The 25,064-nt window shown below is 43.7% G+C and overlaps 1 protein-coding gene and 1 long non-coding RNA gene across 16 annotated transcripts in view; both read left to right on the top strand.

Moving 5' to 3' along the window:
* The first annotated feature begins 555 nt into the window (after positions 1-555).
* LOC144035171 (uncharacterized) lies at positions 556-5,655 on the top strand. Its single transcript, XR_013288381.1, has 4 exons — positions 556-731; positions 1,338-1,408; positions 4,897-4,984; positions 5,522-5,655. It is a non-coding gene; the product is annotated as an uncharacterized LOC144035171 (long non-coding RNA).
* Positions 5,656-5,710: 55 nt separating this feature from the next.
* ppfia2 (PTPRF interacting protein alpha 2) overlaps positions 5,711-25,064 on the top strand; it is a 40,532-nt gene continuing 21,178 nt past the window's right edge. For 12 of the 15 annotated variants that reach the window (XR_013288378.1, XR_013288379.1, XR_013288380.1 and 9 more), the window contains exons 1-4: positions 5,711-5,861; positions 9,346-9,601; positions 23,965-24,066; positions 24,143-24,307. Coding sequence is in view for 12 of the 15 variants with exons in the window: in XM_077544648.1 (XP_077400774.1) it covers positions 9,353-9,601; positions 23,965-24,066; positions 24,143-24,307 (516 nt within the window). In the remaining 3 variants the exon portion in view is untranslated. Of the gene's footprint in view, positions 5,862-9,345; positions 9,602-16,400; positions 16,762-23,964; positions 24,067-24,142; positions 24,308-25,064 lie in introns of those variants that run through there. The other 3 variants (XM_077544652.1, XM_077544653.1, XM_077544649.1) reach the window with 1 other exon arrangement.

Genomic DNA, 25,064 nt, shown 5'->3' with positions numbered 1-25,064 from the left:
AAATTGTGTGCGTTTTTTTAATGTGTTTTACTAACTTTTGTATAAAGATTTTCAATAATGTTTTACTAATTTTTTTTGTGGTTTTCTATGTTGCCTAATTTGTTGTGTTTATGTATTTGTGTAACTTTATTTTGTGTGGGTTGCAAACTTCTGTGATGCTTTTCTGTTTAACTGACTTGTTTTGTGTTTTTCCAGTGATTGGTTATGTAAATCCCTTATTACCATAACTTATTGTATGATATTTGTGCACTTTACTTTTTGTTTTAAGTCAACCTTAAACATTTCTTGACAATGATATGTTATATGTGACCCCACTAGTCTAAACATGACCTCTTGATTAATATTACATTTGTGGAATATGAGTTATGAAGTGAAATCCAGTCGTTTTTAGCCAACTCAGGGGGCGGCCATTTTGCCACTTGCTGTTGACAGAAGATGGCGTCACTGCTACTCAGGGCTCAGGCTACAACCAATCACATCTCACTTGTTTTCTGAAGCTGAGCTGTGATTGGTTGTTACTTGAGACCCGACCAACCGTCATGTCATTGTCTTTCGACAGCAAGTGGCAAAATGGCTGCCTTGTGATATTAATAAAAATGTTACCTTTTATTTAGTTACTGTGTGTGGCTCACTTTTGGCCACCACTATGACGCCAGGCACGATGATGAGGACCAGGGCGAAGGTCTTGATGAAGGTCAAGAAAGTGACGTGGATGCGAGAGGCCAAAAGCGGTGAGTGGGGGAAAAAAAGCTGACCAGCAATGCATTGTGGCTTGGAGGTCAAAGAAGAGCTCCACGACGTAGCAACCAAAAGCTAGCGACAAGTAGGAGGTCACGGCCGACCTGGAAAAAACACATGCGAGATAATTATGTATAAAGTTGACTCTGACTGCTCGCCATTCCACAAAAAAAAGACACACGTGATGGAGGAATTCCGCCCACAAGCGTAAAAAAAGCATCAAGTGGCACTTTATTTTGTCCATTCAATCATTCCTAAAAGTGTGAAAACGAGGTATTCGCGCTGTTAAATGTGTCTCGTAGTAAAATCAACAAAAGTTTCGCAAAGTTTGATCCATTCAAGTTTTGTTCTCTGCTGAGGCTGGCTGCGGCATTTTTGTTTTCCTCCACAAGAGGGCAGCGTAAGCTCACAACCAAAGCCGTTAAGAGAGAGAGTTTGGCTAATCACAGCGTAATGATTGGTCAACTTCTGGTCACATCACATACGGACGCCATCTTGTTACCCTGCCGAAACCGAGTTGGCCAAGCTCTATCAACGGCTCTGACATTAATGACTTGCTGCAATTTTTTTTGTTTGTTTGTTTTTAAATCTTTTCCCAGGTTACAGAGGCTAAACTGTTAGCATGTTCCAGTACTGCAATATTCCTATCAACCTCAGGTGCTCCTAAAATGTAAGTAAGTCAATCTTAATACATTTATCTTTGTACTGTCCCATTACTTTTGTCCGTATAGTGGCCTGGCCACACTAACATTTCCAAAGCCACAAACCTGTGGCCAAATACTTTTCTCCATTATATCCTACTCAAAGTGACCTATGAGCCAAAACCAGTGTCCCAATACTTTTGCTCATATTGGGCCGTGAGCCTGCGACCAAACAGGTGTCTGGATACAATTTTATCTATATAGTTTCCATCTATTTTCCATATCAAAACAATATTTCCAAGCCTGTGTCCCAGTACTTTCGCCCACATGGTGTCGAGGTCACACGGGTGTCTCAATACTTTTGTTCAGTTTTGTTTCTGAACCTAAACCAGCATCCAATATGATGCTTGAGTCTTTAAGCCCCAACGTGTCCCGTTACTTTTGTCCATATATTGTGGTTGACCCATGTCCCAATATTTTTGCCAATATTTAGACCTTAAACCGCTGTCTCAATACTTTTGTCCATTCCCCCGTCAAGCTTAATCAGTCCGCCGCCATTTTGGCTCCAGAAGAACCAGCGGCAAAGGAGCTGCTGCTGCTGCATTCACTTCCAGAATGCACTGTGACTAAATACCTCGGCCCGCTTCTTGTTGCTAAGATACGCCTCCTCCCGAACCCGCCATTGTGGAGTAGCACTAAGATGGCCTTGGATGATTTAAAGGGACATCACGGACCAAAGTCACATTTTGTCCATAACATTTTCCTTGGATTTTATTTAGGAGGAAATGTATTGAACATTTTTTTTGTTCACAAACTTCTATAAAAAGTTGAACCACTTCCTCTCCTAAAATTTCTTATTCGTTCTTTTGAATGCATTTTTCCAAATATGGAAGTATTTCCTTGCAAATTTTATCTTTGAAGGGAAATTTTCCTGGGAAAAAAAAGTTGAAACATATTTTTGACCAAAACCTGCAAAGAAATTTGCATTTTTTTTTATGTCAACATTTCTTTGTAGTTTTTGGGTTGTTGTTTGTTTTGTTTTTTTGCTTTGTTTTGTTTAAAAAAAAGAAAAAAAGTTTTTCATTATAGTTTTAGCCTTATCTTCTTTTCCTTTTGGCTTTTATAAAGGAGATATTTCTTGGTATTTTCCCCCCAAATTTTAATAATAATAATAAAAATATAAAAATAAACAAAAATCTGTTACCCCCAAAGCCAGAACATTTAAGCCCCCAAATAATGGGAAAGTTTTACCTGAATTTTTCTCCGCCAAATATGGGAACATTTTTTTCTAATTTTTTATCTCATAAAATTAAACATTTATTGTTAAATTTATTCCTAGAATGGAGGAAAAGTATTTCTCCAATTCCCCAAATTCTCGAAAATGGAAACATTTGTAGTTTTTTTTTCTCCGTCATGAATAACTAACGGCGGAACATTTAAATGAGGACAAACGTTTGGCATTCTGACTTCTTCTTCTTTCATCTTCCACGCCGTCTGCCGGCTGTCTTTGTGACTTTTCCCCTCCAATTGACCTTTGGCATCTGTGCTGGGCTTACCCAGGGAACGCCACCCCCATTCCGGAACGTTCTGCGTGTTGGCCGAGCGGCTGTACGTGTGTAAATGTGGGAAAACGTTTTCATCACACGAGATGGAAAATGAGTACTTATCATGGGTGGTTAAAATGGAAACATTTCTTTGTAGTTTTTCCTAAAAGATGGGAACTTTTCTTTGTACTGTTTTTTTTTTTTTTAAATGGGAGTTAACAGTTTGAGAACAAACTACAAAGCTCATCTCATGTGCACTTGTCCAATAATCAGCCCATAATTGAGGACGTCCTACCGTTCCCATAAAATCCGACATGTTCCATTCTGGTGCTGCTGACAACCATCAAAGGGACTTGGAACATCCTGCCGAGTCAGCTTCTTTTTAGATCAAATCAAGAATTTATGAATTTGATGACTCATTCGTTCCAACATCACAGACGTGGTCTTTGGACACAACAGGAAGGGAAGCAGAGGGGGAGGGAGGGAGGGAGGAATTGTCTGCTGCCATCTTTTCCTACTTGCTGGTCTGAATTATTGATGATGCTGACGACATTCGTGTATAAAAGGAGGCTTGATCTTTTACCACAAACTTTATATTTATATTTTCTTTCCCAAAAGGATTGTGTGATCTCACGTTTTTTTTCCTTTTTCTTTACTTTTCTAGAATAAAATGTGACTGCACATCCACTACAGTAGGTGGCAGTGGCGCTCTCATTGTCAAAGAGTGCACAAGGAGTAATTAACTTCTCTGCAGAGGTGTACTTGGAACAATTTTATAGACAAATTATACTATATTTATAGTTGGGGAGGGTGGCGTAATATAAAGGAATTGAGAAGCACTATACATATATATATATATATATATATATATATATATATATATATATATATATATATATATATATATATATATATATATATATATGTGTGTATGTATGTATATGTAAATTTGAAAGAAAAAAAAGTAAATAGTTTCAAATGATTACATTATTTTGTTTTTTTTTTCTGTAAAAATGGAAGCTTACTTAATTTTTTTTAAATTTATTTTTCCTATTAGTTTTCCCCCGCAAAAAATGCCACCACATATTTTCATTACCCCCAGCTGGGAACTTTTATTTATGTTTTTTTTGTTGTTAAACTTTTTTTGTTGTTGCACATTTGGTTGTATTTATTGGAATATAATTTTTGTAGTTTTGACATTTATTTGTATTTTTTTTCCCTAAATTGTTATATACATATTTTTTGTTATTATTTTCTATATATTATTGTTTTGAATTGTGACGATTTAGCTTCTCCTAGCGCGAGCGCATTCTGGAGCAGATGTTTGGCACACCTCTGTGTGACCAATCATACGAGGCAATCAACACTCTTGTTTGCCGTGCGTGCCATCTGTGTCGTTCGGCCAGGAAAAGACGTGGACAGCTTCGATTGGGAAGGCTTCAAAGCTCCCCCAGTGGGAGGCCTCGTCTCACTTGCACATGGGAGGCGGGGGGAGGGGGGTGGGGGCAGTAAATTGGTGTGTGTTCATCGAGCTGCATTTACCTGTGCAGTAGCAGCAGCTGCAGGATGTGCGGGGGGGGGGGGGGGGGTGTCATTAGCAACCGTCTGTGTGCTTTCGGCCCCAGCTGCACGGTTGCCTGGCAACTGGAACCCTGCTCGGGCCAATCAGGACCGCATGCAACAGGAGTTCTACTACCCTATACAACATCTGGAAATCCGCCATTGCCGAACACGTCTATATTGAGCAGAGGGTTCAAATATGAAATAATTGTAACAGCTGAGTGGGAATGTGAACAAAGTAGTTGAAATGATTACATTTGTCGTATTCTGTAAGCAAACAATGGCAGCGAATTGGGTTTCAGCACCATGGACAGCGACGTCAGACTTCCTGCTTTACAACCTGAAAGCACGTCAATAATTAAATGCATTGATTTGTGTGTGTGTGTGTGTGTGTGTGTGTTTTCTCTCTTAAGTGGGAAGAAACTTACTGGCTAAGGAAGCAGAAAGAGGGAGGAAATGCATGCTGGACGGGTGGGCGTTACCATGACAACCAGACGACAAGTAAGTGTGTATTATCTTTATTTAGCCGTTTCACCCAAAAAATCCATTTGTAATTGTCAAATTATTTTACAAACATTTTTTATTAAATTAATATATTTAATTAGTATTTTACAAACACATAAACCATTTCTACAATTTTTTATAGAATATTTTTTTAATTAAAATTACCATCTTATAATGTGCTATTTTATTTCTTTATATAAATAAGACCGTTTGCATATTTTTTTATTTTGCTTTATAAAAGTCTTGCCATTTTGGAAAAGATTCCTACCAAGTGCTGTTCCTAATATTTTGACCACCTGTGCGGGCCAGAAAGACTCGAACCTGCCCCCATTGCTGAATCAACAGCTCAAACGTCAGCACGATCATCCCCATCTAGGCAGCATCTGCATTGGGTGGGTGTTCCTAATCAAGTGTCCCCTGCCTCCTTATTGGCTAGCGCCCCCTAATGATGATGAAAAGCACAGCTGCAACTTTAAGACACCCCTCCCTCCTCTTCCTCCCCTCCCTCCCATCTCCCTCAATGGTCTCTCCCAGCTCGCCTCCTCCTCCTCCTCCTCCTCCTCCTCCTCCTCTTCTTCTTCTTCCTCGAGCTCTTCTTCTCCGTGAAGCAACACCGGAAACATGTCGTCGTGGGCACGTCGTTCGTGACCATGATGAGGATGATGATGATGATGATGATGATGATGAAGAGGGTGGTGGTGGTGGCGGCGGCAGTGGAAGCGCGCCGGCCGCGCCTTCTTCACGCCGCGCGGACGCACGACTGAGACCATCGTGGGATTTTATTTTGTATTTTTTTTTTTTTTCAATTTGGGAAGCGTGTGCGCAAGCTGCAGACAAGCGGAGCGTCGGCATCGTGAACGCGCACGGAGAGAAGGTAAGCGCGCTCCTGACCTACATCGCCAAGGTGATTGTGTGTGCGTGCGCGTGTGTGTGCTTCGACATTGCCGGGGGGTGGGGGTGGGGGGCTTGGTGGTATGATGTAATGCACTTGAGACAATAGCCAAGCATGCTACACAGCCCCCCCCCCCCAACTCACACACACACGCACTTATCGTCAGGCTGTTTGAATGAATGAGCATGCACACACACACACACACACGCATTAAGCACACACACTCACGTGCACTCGAGGGTGAATGGCCGCAGGCATACGGTAGACGTCATCTTTACGATCAACACACACTCTATACTATCAGGCTATTTTAATGAATGAACATGCATTAAACACGCACACACACACACACACACACGCACGCACGCTCATAAGCTGTTGGACACAGGTGTTCTCTTGCTGTGAGCCCTGATTGGTTAATTGATAGATGGCTTATGTCCCAATACTTTTGTCTCAAAGCCTTATTTCCTTACTCATCAATTGACGCTCAGTGTTACTGCAAGGGATTGTGGGTAGTGTAGTTTACACACACACACACACACACACACACACACACACACACACACACACACACACACACACTCAGTCAGATTCTTGTCTGGATCAAGTTGCAGACTAGCGATAAATGCTAACGTCGAGTTAGCTCCCATTGACAATCAACATGAGAATCTATTTGATAGTATCAGACTGGACTGACTTGACAGGTTGCGTTCTTGGCAGGCTGCGTGTGTGTGTGTGTGTGTGTGTGTGTGCTCGCTACAATCTGGCGCGCTCCATTCATAAACACACACACACACACGCTTTAAAAAACATTCTCAGCGTGGCTAATGTTGTCATGTTGTGAGAGGACGCCACAAAGTGTTTCATCCCTAATGGGCTTACGATGATCACACGTGCCGCCAAGTTGAGTGCCGCTTTATGTTCTGCCATCTCGCGCAGTCCGTTTAGGCGGCGGATTCGTTGGGCCCATCATTGATTTCTGATGCCCTTCTCCCTCTTCATTTGCTGACTGGCGGATCTTTGGCGGCCTTTAACTAGTGTTAGCATTTTGATCTTGACGATTTTTGACATCTTACGCAGCCCCTCTAGGCAGCAGACTATTATTGACCACTTGATTTACAATGCACATCCCTCGTTTTGTTTACTGACAGACTGATCTTTGGTGCCCTTTAATTAGGCTTGGCATTTTGCTCATCTTGTTTGACAACATGCCAAATTTACGCAGCCTATTTAGGCAGCAGACTATCAAAAAATCCCTGTATTTATAATGGCCTTATCTTGAAAAATTCCGTTCAAATGATTGACGGATGTTTATCTCCTAAAATTTTGGCACACTTAGTTTTTGTTACGCACCCCCTTTAGGCAGCAGGCTTTTTTTTCTTTTCTTTTTTATCGACCAATTTACCGATTTTGGTATAGACAGAATGCACCCTTTAATTAGTGTTGACAATTTGAGCTGGAAGCACTTCATGTTTGAATTCTTACACAGCCCGTTTAGGCAGCAGATCAGTTTGGCCCATCTTTTGCTTCATTTACAAGGAAGACTGACTCATGTTTGAGTGCCCTTTAATTAGCATTTTAATCTCAACATACTTCTTCCCCTGCCCGTTTAGGCTGCCGTTGGATGTTTTGCATTCTCTCCAAACGTCATTTTGACTAAGCTCCATTAAAGAGCGTCCGGCTCTGCGTTGTTTCCTCCCGCTTATCTCCAAAGCGGCAGCGTGCTGTCGGGCTGGGCTCGAGGCACCTTTTGATGTGCACTCGAAGACGGCGTTGCTTTTTTCTGCGCGCACTGCCTCTTATCTACTTGCACAAATGTTAACGTCGTTAACGAGATTAGCAGGAGGTGATTGATGAAATTAGCCGCGGCGTGCTGCTTTATTCCCACTGGATGGTAACGAGGTGCATTATTCGCATGTGATCCACGTTCAGAAGTCATTTAAATGCAGTTTTTACCACGTTAGCGCATAAGCTGGTAGAGTCGCTCGATAGCCGCTCTGCTACCCATTGATTCTTCGTAGACGGCGCCAGTGATTTAGGAGGCCTTCACAGCAGCAGCGGAAACGGGACAAAAGGCGATTGCATGTGCCGTGTAGCAGAAAAACGTCAATTAACGCCGCTTGTCCAAGGAGACATACAACACGAAGAATGTGCTCACTGGGCCTCCATCTTGATGTGCGACCCGCCCACCAATCACAAGCCACGGATCCGTTTGGAATGCATCCAAGGTCCACAAGCTGGCCCGCTCTCCTGCTTAAACGTTAGCGGATGGCGGCTGAATAGCGAGCCGGAGGGACTCTGGCTGGCGAGTCTCACAATCTTGCCAGAACCTGCTGGGACGCAGGCCCGACATTGTAGCGCGGCCGTGACCGGGGATGGTGCGAGACTTGCATTTTAAAGCAGCTCCCTGGTGTCTGATCGGCAGTTTAGCGCCCCACAATGTCTTTAGCTTCCCCGTGACCAAGGTTCTACCACAAGGGCCAACCGAGGCCAAATACGCTTCTCACGCACCCTCTCGGGTATGAAATGCTAACAGTTGCGAGCCCCGTTGGATATGCTAGCATTACTTTGAAAGGCTGCAGCCTAATTAGTTTGATTTTAGGACGAGCATTCAGAAGAGATCATAGTCCAACAATTCTCTTAGGATTCAATCTTCAGCAGCCTTTTTAGGCGGTAGACTTGTTGGGACCCTCATCTGGTTGTGAAATCCATTAATGCCTCAAGACTGAAGTACCAACCTATTAGGTTGTACATATATTGATAAGAAAATTAGTCGGGCCTGAAGAATTTAATCCTCTGCTGGTTGCTGTCGTGTAGTCAGAAATCCATTGATCCTCCTGCGTTATAAAACTGACTGATATTTAGCGCCTCTTACTTAGCGTTAGCTACATCCTCCACAGCCCTTTTAGGCCGCAGACTGACATGAAATTAGTGAAGCCTGAAGTTCTTGTAATGTAACCTCTGCTTGTTGCTACCAAATAGCCATAAATCTCTTCCTTTTCCATCTCTTGGTATTTCTTGTGTGACATCCTACCGCAGCCCTTTTAGGCAGCAATAAGTCGTCAGTATACACATTAAGAAAATTAACGGCATGGGATTTTTTTTATATTTTTTATAGGTTTTAGGTGAACTAATGAATGCACGTATGCACGCACGCACGCACATAGACATATTCACCCACATACAAAAAAAATTAAAATACAAAAAAATATATATATAAAAAAAAAAAAAAAGGGAGAGCAATGATGATGACATGTCGAATTGGTAAAATTACCGAATGAACAATACTGAACTCTCCAGAAAAAAAAGAAGAAAAAAAAATAAAATTAGTTGGGCCTGAATGACTTGCGCCCTCTGCTGGTCACTACCAAGCAGTAAACTCCTTTCATTTGTCTTTGCAGCCCGTTGAAACAGGTGAGAGTGTTCGACATTTTTCACAAGTGTGACTTTTGTTGTTCTTCCGCAGCGGCAAGATGATGTGCGAGGTGATGCCCACCATCAGCGAGGACACGGCGCTGAGCCAGCGCGGCTCGCAGAGCAGCTCGTCCGACCCGGACTCGCACTTCGAGCAGCTGATGGTCAATATGCTGGACGAGCGAGACCGCCTGCTGGACACGCTGAGGGAGACGCAAGAGAGCCTGGGAATGTCCCAGCAGCACCTGCAGGACGTCATCTACGACCGGGACTCGCTGCAGAGGCAGCTCAGCTCGGCCCTGCCGCAGGTACGATCGCCGATCCTCGTTTGCGGAGTGCTAGCGGCGTCCGAAATGTCGACCGAGAGCGTGCAAGTTGGCGAGCGGCCTCATTTGGAAGACGCGCCATCGCAGCCTTTTCGATGCGATATCGCTTCCTGGCGCCCCGCGGCGAGATTTAGCCTCGCTTGCTAACGTCTCTCGGTCGTGTTCTTTGTGAGTCGTTGTCCCGGTTCGACCCCGGCGGCCCGGCGCCATGGCGACGGGATCTGTGCAAATGTCGCCACGCACCCCGGCGGGTGAAATAAAGGCAGTGTGGCGAAGGGCGCCAGCGGAGGCTAGCTTGTATGATATCACGCCGTCGCAGGCTCTGCGCCGCTCTGCTGAGCACTCGACTGTACTGGGAGGGGGAGGGGCCGCGCCAAGGGCCTTCAGGGAACCCCCCCCCCCTCCCCAACTCCCTCTGTGGAATCATTAAAAGCGCATCTTGCTTCCTGCTAGCATTGTATGCCAGCTACGTGTCCTGAATGTGCTAAAGCAAAGCTAACTTCATCGGGATTATCCATATTTACTAACACAAAAGTTTGGAGGGAACACGTTCCAACATCCCAATTTAATCATGCCACGGTCAGAATCCCAAGAAGTAGGACGGAAATAAATCAAAACGTCGTCCGCCTAATGCCAATCACAAGGGGCGGACTGAACCACTACGCAAGCTTCCACGGGGGGGGGGGTCCGGACCAGGGCAGAATCTAGATCCTGATCTACTGTACTTGCTCATTCTTCCCCTCCGGGTCTGTCAGCTGGCCTTCCCTTCCTCGGCATCACATGACATCACATGACCCTCCCCCCCCCCCCCAAGATGACCGAGATGGAAAAAAACAAAGCGCTGCTGTGTGGTTTATTCTCTGACAAGCATCGATTGTTTTTGCCTTTGAGTGAGCCTTTAATCTTCCGCGGTGTCCGGAGTGGTCCTGACAGAGGCGACCAATCAATACGGCGAAAAAAGGTTAAGGCCCGGATAAGGAGAAAGATCGGTAGTCCCGGAGAGGAGACGATCATGCTTGATCCATGATGTCATCAATTAGGGGGTCCAAAGTCTCAGGAAGCCTTGCCTGATAAAACAAAAAAAGTCTGCTATGTTAGTTTGTAGAAGCCATTTTGGATCCATTTGGACTTTCCATCCATCAGCCGAGAGATTTTTGTCCAAATTGTCGCAAATTAGTGTCAAGCATACCAGACAGATTGAGTTTGCGTCGGCGGGACATTCATCTTTGACGTCTTTAGCCGTCTATGGCAGTGAATGTGTTATTTGTCAAACTCTACTAAACCCCTCAATCGTATCTGGTGACGTAATGGTGCATATTTCCCGGGACAAGCTGACGTCGTACCCGATCAAACCGGGAAATGATGACCTGGTCTGAGATCAGTCGCTGGGTCCTCGCTAACCTTTCGGCCTCTGAATGCTCCACTTGAACGCCAGGAATAGAGCATGATGTCATCAGCAGCGGCTGACGGGACAAAGACTCTCTCTTTCTCGCTCTCTCTCACTTCTCACTTGCGTTGTACTCTAGGGACTTTCAACCCCCCCCCCCCCCGCCCCCCTCCCAGGAGATAACGATTCAGTAATGCCCTGCACTATTTACTATTTAAAAGTTCACCTTTTCGGGTCTTTTTTCCCCCCCTCCAGCTGTTTGCTGAAAAACTCATTTTTAGTTCTTTTTGCTACAAGCTTTGTATGAGAGGAGGGCGGAGCTCTTACAGTACTGCCCCCCCCCCCCCCCCATGTCACTTTAAGAGTTCAGTTGTAAGCCATCCATTTTGATAAACACGTTAAATTAAATTAAAATGACAACTAATATTGAACTCTTTCAGGATGCTAGCTTGCGGCTATGTTAGCTTCCACTCAAGAGTCAACCGTTTAGCTTTTGGCGCTAACGCAAAATGCTGTTTTTGAAGGTGAAGCGTAACAAGGTGAAGGCCCCTGGACCCAGATGTCTCCCGCCACCTCAGGCGTCCATGTCACTCCTGATCACGTGATGGTGGGCTAACGCAGCGTGAACAACATCCAGGCGTCCCCGCGGGGAGGGGGGTTGACATAATTAACTCTTTGCCTCCTTGCTGTTGACGGGTTTTCCCGGACGCCAGCTGGAGGTGGTCGTTAATTGATGTTAGACATACTGTAGATAATCACAACCTGACTTTGAAGATCGGCCCACGTATGGCCACATCACTTCCTGCATCTTCAAAAAGAGGGTACAATTAGTGTCTTGGAATTAGAGCGGCGTGTTAGCGTGTTAGCGTTGCAAGCTCCCGCGTGTCGATTAGCTCCGGCTCGCGCGACAACAGATGGGAAACGGCACCGCGCTCGTTTTCGGCCTTGACTGCTGATTAACGCTGACAAACAAATGAACGTTAAAGGGGAACAAAATTTGGGGTAATGGAGATCGCATGATGAGTGTCATCAAGCATCTTGAGGACTAATTGGTCAAGGCTAATTGGGCTAAGGCTAGGGTTAGCATCTTCTCAGTCGTTACATAGGAAGTGGCAGTCCGGCCACGCACCCTCGCGTAGAAGACATTTTTACTAGGGGTGTCAAAATGAGTGTGTTCATTTTGAGTTGATTTAAAGTCACAAATTTTTTTTAACGCACAATTAACTCATTCACTGCCATTGACGCCCCTTGGCCCACTTGGAAAGCCTGTACTGTTTCCAGACACAATGCACCAGACACGTCCATGATAATGCATATATTTGTGGATTTGTTGTATTTTACAATGTTAAAAATGTGCAGAATTTCACAAGTTAGTTCATGTTAAATATCAGATCGCTCTTAATATAAAAAGAGAAATGCACTGGAGCTTCCACCGTCTTACAAGTGCAATTATGCCATCTAGTGGCAGAAAAATCAATATCACACTCGTTTTTTACAGTACAGTACATCTTTTTAATTTTAACTCACTTTTATGAATGATTATGCAATTACTGTATCAATGACTAAAAAGTGCAGCCATATTTTTATTAGTGTAACATTTTTTCCACTTTTATGTTCACATGAGTATGAAAATTTAGAAAAAAATATTTTATTGTACATTTAGAACAGATATAAAATTTGTGATTAATCATGAGTTAACTATTGGAGTCATGCAATTAATTACGGTTAAAAAATATATATCGCTTAACGCCCAATTTTTACATAAAAAAATAACGGAAGCAAATTCTCGACATTTAGCAGGCGTTCAATGGACAGAGAAGTCTAATTAATCATTGTTAGCATTCTTGTGGTTAGCAAATCACAATTAGTTTATATTTTTCTACCTAACAATTAAGCAGAATCAATTTGACTACATTTAATACAGTTGTTCATTTTTTTTTAAATACAGTTGTTCAATGGGCAGGGATGCCTCATTGAAATCATCATTCGCAATTTCTAGCAATTTTTTCCCAAAAGTACGTATCAATGCCTGGCTTAATTTGGCGGATACTACACAATTTGTCAACTGTGAGTTTAAGATGCTTACATTTTTACGCAAAGAACACAAGGAATCGAAAACCATCATTCCCAATCCCAACTTCTTTTTTTATAAAACATAACTCTTGTAGTCCCATGGCAGCTTGTTCACCGCAGCAGCGAGTCATTCGCACTGCACTTAGCAAAATGTTGCCATTGTTTTTGCGTGTGACCACAGCCGAGGGCCTCGACTCGGCGGCGGCATGTGAGCGTCACAGGTTTGGCCGCAAAGAGCCAATGGGGAGGGGTAGGAAAGAGGGGGCTGTTATTGTACCTTGGAATTTTAATACTTCCCCAATTTAAATACCGCTGCTAAATGATAAATGTGGCGCATGACATGCCCGATTAGAGATACACAAAATGTTGAAATCATCAGCTCTGACTTCCTCCGCCACTTCCTGTCGAGCTAATGGGTCGGCGGGCGTTTCCGTTGCCATTAATTGCGCGCTAATGGATGTCAACGCCACCTTTGCGCGCTAATCGGCTAGCTGGAAAGACATGAGAGCTCCGCGGAAGGTTCGAGCGTGCGCGAGCGAGGCAGCGGCGTGACACACGGCCGCGTGAGTGACGGCTACAGAAAGAAAAAGTAGGTCGCGGCCAAACATCGCCTCTGGTGAGACACGAGCAAAGATGAATTACTGCGATGTTTGCAAGTGATGAGCGCCCACCCAAAAATGTTTAATTGCTTTAATTTTTTTATTTACTGGTGTAGCTCCTAAATATGCCGCAAACTAAATCCCCCAAAACACTTTCATATCATTTCAAACTCATTTGTGACGACTGGGGTATCAATATTGCTTCTTTCCTAATCACCATTTTGATCCATATACACCGGACCGAGCCTTGCCGCAAAGAACCAAATTCTGCAAGTATACAATGTCTCCACTAAAAACACTTATAATATAAACGCCACAAAATAGGAGCAAAGAACTATTTTAGTCAAAATGAAGACCCTTAACTCACTTCAACGTCGTTCCTTGGTACCAAGAGGCCACAAGATGGTGGCAATTAAAGCATGACTTTAATTGGCTTCGGTTAATTTTGGGACATGGCAGCGACTAGCCACGCTCTTTTTAGCTTTAGCTGCACATTAGACCCATGACAACTCGAGGGAGGAAACAAAGATGACTTTTGTTTGCCAAATCTTGTCACGCCAGCTGGATTAGCACGATTAGCATGAGCTTCAAGGCCTGAACAATCTTTTTTTTAATTTTTTTTTATAACAAACTGTAGTCAGACGAGGAGCACATGCTGTTGTCTGTTAGTGCATTAGCACAATTAGCATGACTGACGTTTTGGAACAAACATTCAGAGGCTGGCGTCAGGCTATTTTTTGTGTGGAATAAAGCTGTTTTTAATGGTCTAAATGATCACAGTCCGCGTGCTTTAGGACCTCTAGTGTTTTTCTTCAGCAAAATCAATCTTTGTTTTCAAAGAACTGCAGATGTTGCCGTTTGTCTTCCAGTTAGATGCTGCGACCTTGTGGCCAGATTAGGTATTACACACAGATCAAATACATTACATCGTTTCTTATTTTTACCTTTTCTTGAAAGCCTTTTTTGGTCTGAAATTATTATTATTATTATTTTAATCTACATCTATATACTTGCATTTTGTATAAAATTAATTTAAAATGCGGTTTTAGAAGAATAAGTGGAATTAATGAATAATTCATGAAGTGCTTACACTTTTTAAAGCTATTCTTCCATATTAATATCTTCCTCCCGTGCTAAACAAACAATATTTTTCCATATCTGCATTTACTATACATATTAATAAAAATGCTTGAATTAACTAATTTCTCTCCCAATACGGATCTTTAAAACCGGATTATTTTGCGTTACCATGAAGTCGAACTGTTTCTGTGTTAATGTTGTCCAGCAGAGGGCGCCATCGGACTTTTAAAGTGCACCGTCGTACTGAATGCTTCAAAGTGACCCCCAACCCCCAACCCAAGGCGTTTGGGTATCCCAAACTGCCAATTAATGAGCACGAATAAGCAAAACTCAACTTTATTCATAGAGCATATTGAAAAACGGTACAAACAGAACAATGTTCCCCCACATTTTCCCTTAATTTCACTGAGAATTTTCATGACAAAAACCCACCAGGTGCAATTTCAGTTATGTAACTTTATGAAGACTTTTGCAGGCTCCCTAACCACATTTTGGGGACTAATGTGGATTTATGTTCAAATTTTCCAAGCATTTTCATCTCCAAACCTTGTTAGTAGACTCGCTAGCAAGAAGAAAGGTCCCATTGTTATTTTTTTTTTTAGGTATTTATTTTTTTATGTGAGCTCAAGCCTTCATGAGGAGGCGTTAATGAAGAATTTATGAGATTGCCTCCTCTTCCTCCTCTCGCCCGGTCGTCAATCGCAAAACTGATGAGGCCCAAGTTGCAAATAAAGTAGAGAGCAGCAGTGGGAGGAGAGGAGGAAATGTTTTTTGTGTTGCACTTGCCGCAAATTAAAAAAAAGAAGAAGAAACAAACTCCTGCAAGATGAATGGCGTCAATAAGAGTCAAACTCTCTCCCTCGCTCGCTCGCTCTCTCTTTCTTGTATTTTTATTTATTTATTTATTTATTTTGAACGCCTCAGCCGCCCACCTGAGAATCTTGGAGGCTGCTTACGTACTCAGTGTCAACCACCAAATATTAGGAATGGGTGTATTGTTAGAATTAAACACAAATGTTGGAGTATGGTGCAGGTGTACCTAATGTTGTGGCCTGTGAATGTAAAACTCCACATTTCACAACATGAAATTTTGTTCCACATCTTTGTTAGTTCCATTTCCTTTTATTTTGTAACTTTTATATTTTTATAAAATTTTAAATTATATTATTTATTTATTCTATATATATTGTTTTTCTATATAACAGATTAAATTGTATAATTTTTTGCCATTAAAATGATATTTTATTTTATTTTATACTAGGCCTTTTTTATGTATTGTCGATGTTAAATATGTATTTATTGTTTGCATTTCTTTAATATAGTAGAGCAAAATTTGGGGCTCTGGCGCCACCTGTTGCTCGGGCATTCACACGACAGCCTTCTTTCATTGTATTGTATACTTGAAATCCAACTGAAAATGACTGAGGTCACGTGCTCTGTTGAAAAGTCTTTGTCCAACACTTTCCGTTGTTATACATTTTTTTTATTCATGCCTTTGTTATTTATCGTATGTCGCCAATGTAATAATGACGGACCGCGCGTCTTGTTGTGATGCTCTCCCAGCTGATTGGTTCGCGATGAGGAAGAGGGGTGGGAATGGGAGGGGGGTGGGGGTGACTGTTGGTTGCTGGGTCGTGCTTAATCCGCGCAGAACCTCCGCCGCCGCCTCAGCAGCGTCAGTCCGAGCCGCGGGCGCCTCTGTGTCACCATGGAACCTGATTGGCGCGGTTCCTCTTCCGGCACTCCGCTGTTGGGCGGCTCGCGCGAGCACGCCGCTGCCGCCGCCTAGTGCGCGTGCGCGCGCGCGTGCTGATTGTGTTGATTCCCCCCCCCCCCCACACCTCTTCTTTTGGTCTTTTGTTTGCTCGACGTCCGTGATGTCCTGATCCGGGATTTTGTAGTGGCGAGTGGCGGGCGGGATTATGATTTTCTCGGACGTGAGCGCGGGGACGAACTCCCCCAAGGCGCACCCGCCCAACGGCACCAGGTTCTACACCTTCCAGGCAAGTCACGTGACTTTGACACGGAATCTCCCGACTAAATTATACAATAAAGTGAATTGATGACACGTGCGCGTGTTAATAATACATCTGAGCTTTGACTCTTAAGAATTCATGTGGTCATGCAAAAAAGTGCCTTCTTGTTACCTTGTACCTTTCGAGAGATCTTCTGCAGAAACTTGACAGTCTCTCTTGACCAGTGGTGGGCAAACTCGGTCCTCAAGGATCGGCGTCCTGCAGGTTTTGGAGGTTTCCCAGCTGATTCCAATCAACAGGATCGTTACCAAGTTTATGCAGAGCTTGCTGATCATAAATCAGCTGTGTTGGAGAAGGAAAACACCCCAAACCTGCAGGACTCTGGCCCCGGAGGACCGAGTGTGCCCACCCCTGATCTCTACCTTTTGTTGTTCTTCAAGTCCAGCATGCATCTTTGTTTTGTTTGGGACAACATGCATTGATCTCCATTTACGTGCATGCCAATGAGGCCACGTCCCAACATTATTGATTGGCTTGCATTGGAAGAGATGTGCAGAGGATGTTCTAGATTTTTTTAAATTTCAGTCTGTTTTTTGTTTTATTCATTACATTTGCAGTACATTTTTGTTTATTTTTCTATTCTATATATTTTTTTAAATATATTTTATATATGTATATTGATTTCATTCAAATGTATTATATTTTGGTTGTATATTTATAGTTTAAAAATTAATTCATTTATTATTTATTTATTGATATTATTGATGTATTTATTTGATGAAGATCCAGATAAATGTGTCGATCTCATTTTTTCTTTTTCCACTCAATTTTGGAAAAACTCAATAGGGCAGTTTAGTCCATTCTGGTCCAGATGTGTCTCAGGTGTCTTGTGGTGTAAAATGGGGGCGCTTGTGTGGATGAAGGAATCCACTCATCATGGCAAATTTGCTGATTTCCTGCATGAGGCGTGAAGATTGGGCGCAAACCCGAGTACGAGGAGGAGGCGTGTAGACACAGCTGCACGATCCTCCTCCTCTGACACTTCTGGCATGGCAACATGTTTGCACACAGCCTGAGGGGATATGAGAAGGGAGGGGGCGGGGGGGCACTCTGACAGAGATGAATATCTTCATCATCTCCACCACAGCACAGCACCTCCATTTTGTAATTGAATTCTCTTTAATTGCTAACTTGGATGAGCGCGAAGGAGATTTGGGGGAGTCAACAAATCACAGGAGAAGCTAAGCTACTTCCTGTGCGGAAAACATTGTTGACGTGTTGTGTCTTGAAGCAATTGGAGGTGAAATAAATTTTAAACCAAGTACAAAAGCACTACCATTTGAGTAGTCGTCTTATGCGGCGTACGGATACTCGATGAGGTCATCTTGTAAATCTTAAAAAAAAAATCCTACTTGTTAGCCCATTTGTAGCAGATTGCTTTTAGTGTTAGCATTAAGCTAGCAGATGTTTGTGAGGTGAATTAGCCCATTTGTAGCAGATTGCATTTAGTGTTAGCATTAAGCTAGCAGATGTTTGTGAGCGAAGCTGTGTGTTTGCTCAAGTATGCAACTTGTAATTCTCTTTATTGTGTATTCATTTTGGTGTAAACGTCAATTAATAGCTTACAGCAAGCACACAAGGTCTCCTTTTTGATGAAGTATTTGCTATATCTGCCGAACCGGGAACGTTTTTACAAGTACGAGAAGAGACACGCAGAATCGTCACCGATCGACCTTGAACTCCAAATGGCCGTCGTCTCTGACAGCTCTCAATCACGCGTGCATGTGTCGGACTGACGTTCATGCTGCATGGCTGTTAGCCTAGCTGTTAGCGCTGCCTGACGCGTAATAGATGGGAGCGAAAAGTGTCTGTATGCAAATGAGGGCAGACGCGATCGATGCGAGCGTGGACGCAGATTGACGCCTTTGACCTTTTCGTTTGCTTGCGTGACGACACGCGTGTAATTGCGCACGCGGCGCTGGCCTCTTGAACGGTGCACGCTGAAGGAGGCGTTTGCCCTATTTTCTATCTTTTGTTTTAATCAGCGTTTAAAATCCGCGCGGGGCAGATGGGCAATGCAGTTTGACCCACTTTGATGGATTCCACTGCGATTAAAAGGATGAGCGAGCTTTCGAATGCAAGAGGAACGCCCGCCCCCCCCCCCCCCCTCCTCGGCTCCATTGTGTCATATATGCCCTTGATATGCTAAATAGTTAGCTTTGTTAGCATGGACTGATAAAATATCACGATTACATTACGGCATAACAATCGGTGAAAAAATGCGAATGCAAAACGACTGGATGGTGAAGGTCAATCTCACCAACCACGCAGGAACAAGAACGGAGAAAAAAAATCAACCGTCCCTCTCACGCAGTCTATAAAAAGTTGCCAACTCTCTCTTGTCTTCTCCGCCGCGCGATTGCAGGACAGAGAGTCTGTTTCCTGAGGGGGAGGAGGAGGAAGGTGGTCCTCGGCGGCCCCCTCGCTGTCCACGGTGCTGAAGCAGGAAATGCCTCGCTCCTCCACGGCTCTTTTATTTGATGGGCATCGTAAAGGGAGCGCCGGGGGGGGCGTCTGGTCTGCTCTGTCATTAACTCTCACACTTTGCACTAACCCCCCCCCCCCCCCCCCTCCTCTTCCGTTCTCCGAGATTCTCATGGCTGGATGAACTGGCGCCGTGTTTGGCGATGGCCGTTAGCTTTGTTGCGGCGTTACAAGCTCGCCTGCTGTGTCACGGCGACGTTATTACAGCGGGCCCCCGCCGCCCTCGTGAATAATGCAAGGCTCATAAAGTTCCGGATATGTTCAATTACGCCGCCTTCGCTTTTGCGTGGCCAGATATCGCGCCTCTCCGTCTTCTCGTTAAAGTGCTGCGAGTGGCCCTCTGGCTCCTAAAATGTGGTCTTTTAGCGCCGGTGGAGAATCTGCTGGTGGTGACGACCTTTTGCCCCGATTGGAAAGATGGCAGCGAGCGATCAATAGATGCGACATGGCCAAGAAAGTGACTTGTAGAGGACATCAATGAGACCCGAGTAGACGTTTTCTCCACCGTTCCAAAACTCGTCCAAAATTGTCCATACATGTGAATAGCTAGCATGTAGCGGCTAGCTCTGTTGTTTACAAGGAACGTGACATGAAAGCGTAGCAGTGTGATCCAGAAAATGGATCCATCCATAATGACTTTTTTTTCTCCACTCGTTTAACTGATTGATAAATATATTGATCGGCATCAATCTCTTATTATACCTCCATATGTGCATACAAATCGATTTTGTGCATCTCACTCACACTAGATTATTTTCTAACGTTGAAATGTCTTTCGACAGCCAAGATGACAATTTGATTTTATCTGACCCGAACCTCATGACACCCCTTCGGGAAGGAGGGGGAGAGGGGAGGGGGGGCACCTGCCCTTCAGTTGCCGTGGCGACAGACAGTCTCTTGCAGGCAATCTGGCTGGGCCGCACCCATGGGCGTCTGCCAGAATCAGAGGCAATGTTGTATGGTTGGAAAGCACCGAATTTGACATTATTGGTCGTGTTCTTGTGAGCCGATCATCCATCAACATTGGAATAATACTTGGGGGGGTTGAAAGGTGCAATATTATGTTATGTTCAATAAGTCTGGAAATGAAATTTAGTGGTCTACGATGGACCCTCAAATTGATTCAGTTAGCCCCATTTGGCCCCATTTTCCGTTGCCGTGGCGACGTTTGCCAAGAATAATGATGCTGATTTTGATGATTTAACATTCGTGAAAACTAGTGATAGAGCGTTTTTTCCAAGGCCAATACTGATTATTAGTAGTCAAGGAGATCAATAACCGATATTTCAATATTTATTTGCAGTAAACGAGAAAATATTAGCGTCAAACAATTTTTTTTTTTTAAATTTTTAACATATAAGGAATTGACTGCTTTGTTTAAAAAATATAATAAGAATTGCAGGGAGCTTCCAGGGTCCTTAGCATTTAAGTTAAATTAAAAACTAAGCAAGTAAATAGTTTTCTACTGTGAAAAGTTTTCCAAAATTTCTACATAATTTCTTAATTTTTTTTTATTGTTATTTTTTAATAAAACGTGTCGAGAGTTCTCTGTGAGATCATCATTTTTAATGAAGTAGCAATTTAAATAAATCCATCATTGAAAAGTTGACTGCATCTCATCGAGCCACATATGCATGCCAATGTAGCTAATTTGAGGTTCTCGTCAGGGTTCGTAAAAGGTTTCAAAAGATCTTCGCAGGCAGTGAAAAATTGCCAACATCTTGCAAATCCCGATGAAAACATTTTGTGAAAATGCCAAATATCGGCGCCGATAATCAGTCTATCCCTCGTGAAAACAAATGAAACGTTGCACACACGTCATACCTGGCCATGTTATCTTCTGCTTTCAGGAACTCCTAATAAGAAAATATCATGATTGTTGTCATTTGCTCACAAGGAGCAAATCATTGCACTAAGAATCTTTGGAAATATGTGGACTGGTCTTTTGTAACCCAACTAGCTTAGCTTTTTGCTAACATATGGCACAAATAGCGTGTAGCATGGCGTGCTGCTTCGAGCGGCCGTGTGAATAATTCAGATCCGAGTCTGTTATTTTAAAGACTTTTTGTGCATTATTGAAGGCGTGGCGGCGCAGGTGTGCACTCGCAGTCATGCAACCTAAAGGTGGTGCGTTCGAGGCCCCTTGGATTTACCAACGTCAACAGGAACGGCTGACTGGAATAACTTCTGATGTGGTTCACAGAAAGCTGGCGCAGATGGGAATCCAGGATCTCATTTTGGCTCCAGCCTCTTTCATGTTATTCCCGGATTTTTTTCTTCTTCTTTATTTTTAGAATCGCCAGAGATTTCATCCAAGTCAAATATTCGTTTGTTATCATACCAATGATCAACTTTTTAGTTTGTACGGCATCCACATGATGGTTACGTTTGCTGAAGAGGATCCTCGGACACATTTCTGGCCTGGACCCAAAAAGTTTTCAAACCCGTCTTAATGTTGCTGACAGACTTCCAACCCGAGTCCGACAGATTTCCTCACGGTTACGTGCGTCACTATGGCAACAGAGCTCCGGTTGCCGTGGCGATGAGCGCGCTGGGATGCGGATGAGGAGATGCTCTTTTTGTTTTCCCTGAGGCGGCGTCGTCAGGAAGTAAATCATCCGTGCTCAGATTTCCGTTTTTTAATTGGGGGATAATTTTGATTCCGAATGTATTTTTCATGGGGAAGCCGGCAAAAGTGTAAATGAAAGAGGGAGGGGCAGGCAGGCTATAAATAGCATCTTTTTGTAGGCTAGGATTCCCCGTCGGGTCGAAGCCAAGCTGCGAGCGGCTCACACCAGCAGCTGATTAGCATCGACTCAACCCTGCCTCGCACCCGTGTGCTGAACACGCAAACACGCCACGCATGGCGAATGCTGGCGTTTCCCGTCAAATGTACTTTTTCAACACCGCGCCCTTCAACATTTTGGGAGTTAGCCCCCCCCCCCCCACCCCCCCCTCTCCCTGGAGCCCCTTTTGGGCCTGTGCTTGTCCAACCGTGATGTTTGAGGCCGAGTTGGCAGGCCTTGACACGCTACTGACAAAACCTCGGAGCTGTCACAAGGTTTTCCTGGCAACACTTTGGATTTCCGTATCCAGCCGGAAAGCAACTGGCAAACCCCGAGCAGAAAAAAAAAAAACTTTTCTGTTACCTTATCATAAATCGTGTCATCGTGGCTTTAACTCTTCTTCTTGAATTTTGAGTTCTTTTGCTCGCGTCCCGCTGTCGACCTTTTCCCCAAATGCCAGCTATCGCTAGCATCGGCCCGCGTGACGCTAACGCGTGTCGACCGCTGTCTCGGACCATCGGACTTGCGGACTTGAGGGGGCAAATGGGGCCAAACCCGGCAAGTCGGCAGGCCAACAGGTGAACTCTGAATGGACTTCTGCACCATCTTGAACCTGTTGCCCTTTCAAAACAACAACATGCTGGCTGTAGGAAGCATGGAGGCTGATGACCTTGAAAAATTCGAACCCTCGAACCCTGTAGGTCTTCTTATTATCATCTGTTCCCAGCAAACCCCCCCCCCCCCCCCCGAGGTGCTTCTCTATCTAATGGACTTGTGATTCCCAGCGAGTGTTTTTCACCGCAGCACGTTCGACATCATCTCGCATTCCCGCCCGGCCGTCGTCGCGATTCCATTTTCAGGTTATCGGCTTCCCGGGGATAACAATTCGCCAGGCAGCGTTTGCGCACGGCCGGACGGAATCAACAGCAGAGGATGAAAACAAACTCCCATTTTGCCGCTTTGTCAATGTGGCGGGCGACGCAGCGTGTGCCCGCGTTCGAGACAACTCGATGCGCGTGCGGGTACGAGTGAAATATTTCATGCCCAACTGGCATGAATTTTAAGTTTTTGTGTGTCTTATCGTCAAAAGCCTTAACATTAACCTTATGACCTTCACGTGTACGACAATGGTGTCCAAACTACAGCGCGTGGGCCATTTGCGGCCCGCCTCTCATTGTTCAGTGGCCCGTGGCGTAAACTCTATGTATGAAAAAGACATGCCGATGTTCCAGCCGCTGTCATGTGATAAGCGCACACTTCCTGTTTTGAGTCACGCGCCTTCTTCGACTTACAGGATTCAAACAAGGTCATTTTAAACTACTTTGCAATACTGTAAGAGTAAATATGGGGTAACTTCTGTACATTTATTCTCAATCGCAATCGAGTCTATCATGAAGGATTCGTCATCCGCTCACTTGCAAATTCCGACATCTCCGACCCTGTAACTAGTGACATTCAATGTCTTGTAATGAGACAACAAAATGTTTTCTATGAAACGCTTGAGAGTTCTCGTCTCTTCTGAATGACAGCATGTAGTCAAAGTCCTGTCAGGCATTCATGAGTGAACGTCACATGACAGCGAAACATGAGAGCTTCACAGTGAAGCACTTCAGAAATATCCTAAAAAAAATATATTTTTTTAAAAAGGAGAGCAATGATGATGACATGTCAAATCGGTAAAATTACCGAATGAACAATACTGAGCTCTCCAAAAAAAAAAATAAAAAATTAAAATTAAAAATAAAAGAAATCCTTGATGCTATGAAACAACGAGAACGCTCTAATATTGCACCCAGGGCCAAATTCCATTATTGATTGTCGGCTTTTTGCGCCAAACTTGTCAGGGTTTTGTACTTTTTATCTTAATTTCTCAAATCTCTCCTCTTTGTTCCTTTTTTAGGAGTTTGCGGCGCTCACCAAGGAGCTCAATGCCTGTCGGGAGCAGCTGCTGGAGAAGGAAGAGGAGATCTCGGAGCTGAAGGCCGAGAGGAACAACACTCGGGTGCGCTCTCGTTTTTTCCCACGTTTTCAGACGATTCCAGGCGGCAATAAGAAACGAGTGGTCCTTCTGTGCGCAGTTGCTTTTGGAGCATCTGGAATGTCTGGTGTCCCGACACGAGCGCTCGCTGCGCATGACGGTGGTCAAGCGGCAGGCGCAGTCGCCCTCGGGGGTCTCCAGCGAGGTGGAGGTCCTCAAGGCCCTCAAGTCCTTGTTCGAACACCACAAAGCCCTCGACGAGAAGGTGCACCACGCAAAAGTTGCATTTTTATCTAAAAAGCCATTTTTAGTCATGTGTAGCTCAAGTTGGAAAATTATGAGAATTTTTTTTTTTTTTTGAAATGTTTCATTATAACTAGACAAGTGCAATTTGTGCAGAAATTGCGTGGGAATGCTGAAAAGCTGAATACTAAGGTTTTTATGAAGTATTTTGAAAGATAAATGATGTGGTGGAAGGCAATTGCTCTAGCCACTGAGCTAACTTGACTTGTTCGAAAGCACGGGCGAAAAACGTATTTATTCAAAAAAAGCGTCATCTGATGTTGAAACATTTCAGTGAAATGATCATCAATTTTCCGATATGATATTCAGTCGGTATATCACTGAGCATAACGGCCCATGGATATATTTGCAATGTACAGTCGGAGATGGGATTCGAACCTGCGACCGGACAATGCACTTTACTAATTGAGCAGTAGCAAACAGCTGATCGGAAGTGGGCGTGGCTTAGAAAAATGTCAGTCCCATTGAAAACGAATGGGGAAAAGTTGATATTGAACGTTAAATTGTGCGAATACTGTAAGTAATGTGGAATCAGAAGATATTTTTTAGGGAAGTTGAAATTTGAACGGTGTAAATCGGAAGTATTATCTGGGATTCAAAAAAAAAAGAAAAAAAGTTAGAAACAACATAAGTTGTTCAGCATTCCCACAATTATATTAATATATATATATATATATATATATATTTTTTTTTTTTTTTTTTTGTGGCTTCTGTCGATC

The sequence above is a fragment of the Vanacampus margaritifer genome, chromosome 15 (assembly GCF_051991255.1).
Source record: "Vanacampus margaritifer isolate UIUO_Vmar chromosome 15, RoL_Vmar_1.0, whole genome shotgun sequence".
NCBI classification, from domain to species: Eukaryota; Metazoa; Chordata; class Actinopteri; order Syngnathiformes; family Syngnathidae; genus Vanacampus; species Vanacampus margaritifer.
Note: the sequence above shows the minus strand (reverse complement) of the source record. Positions and strands in the feature narration are given on the sequence as shown.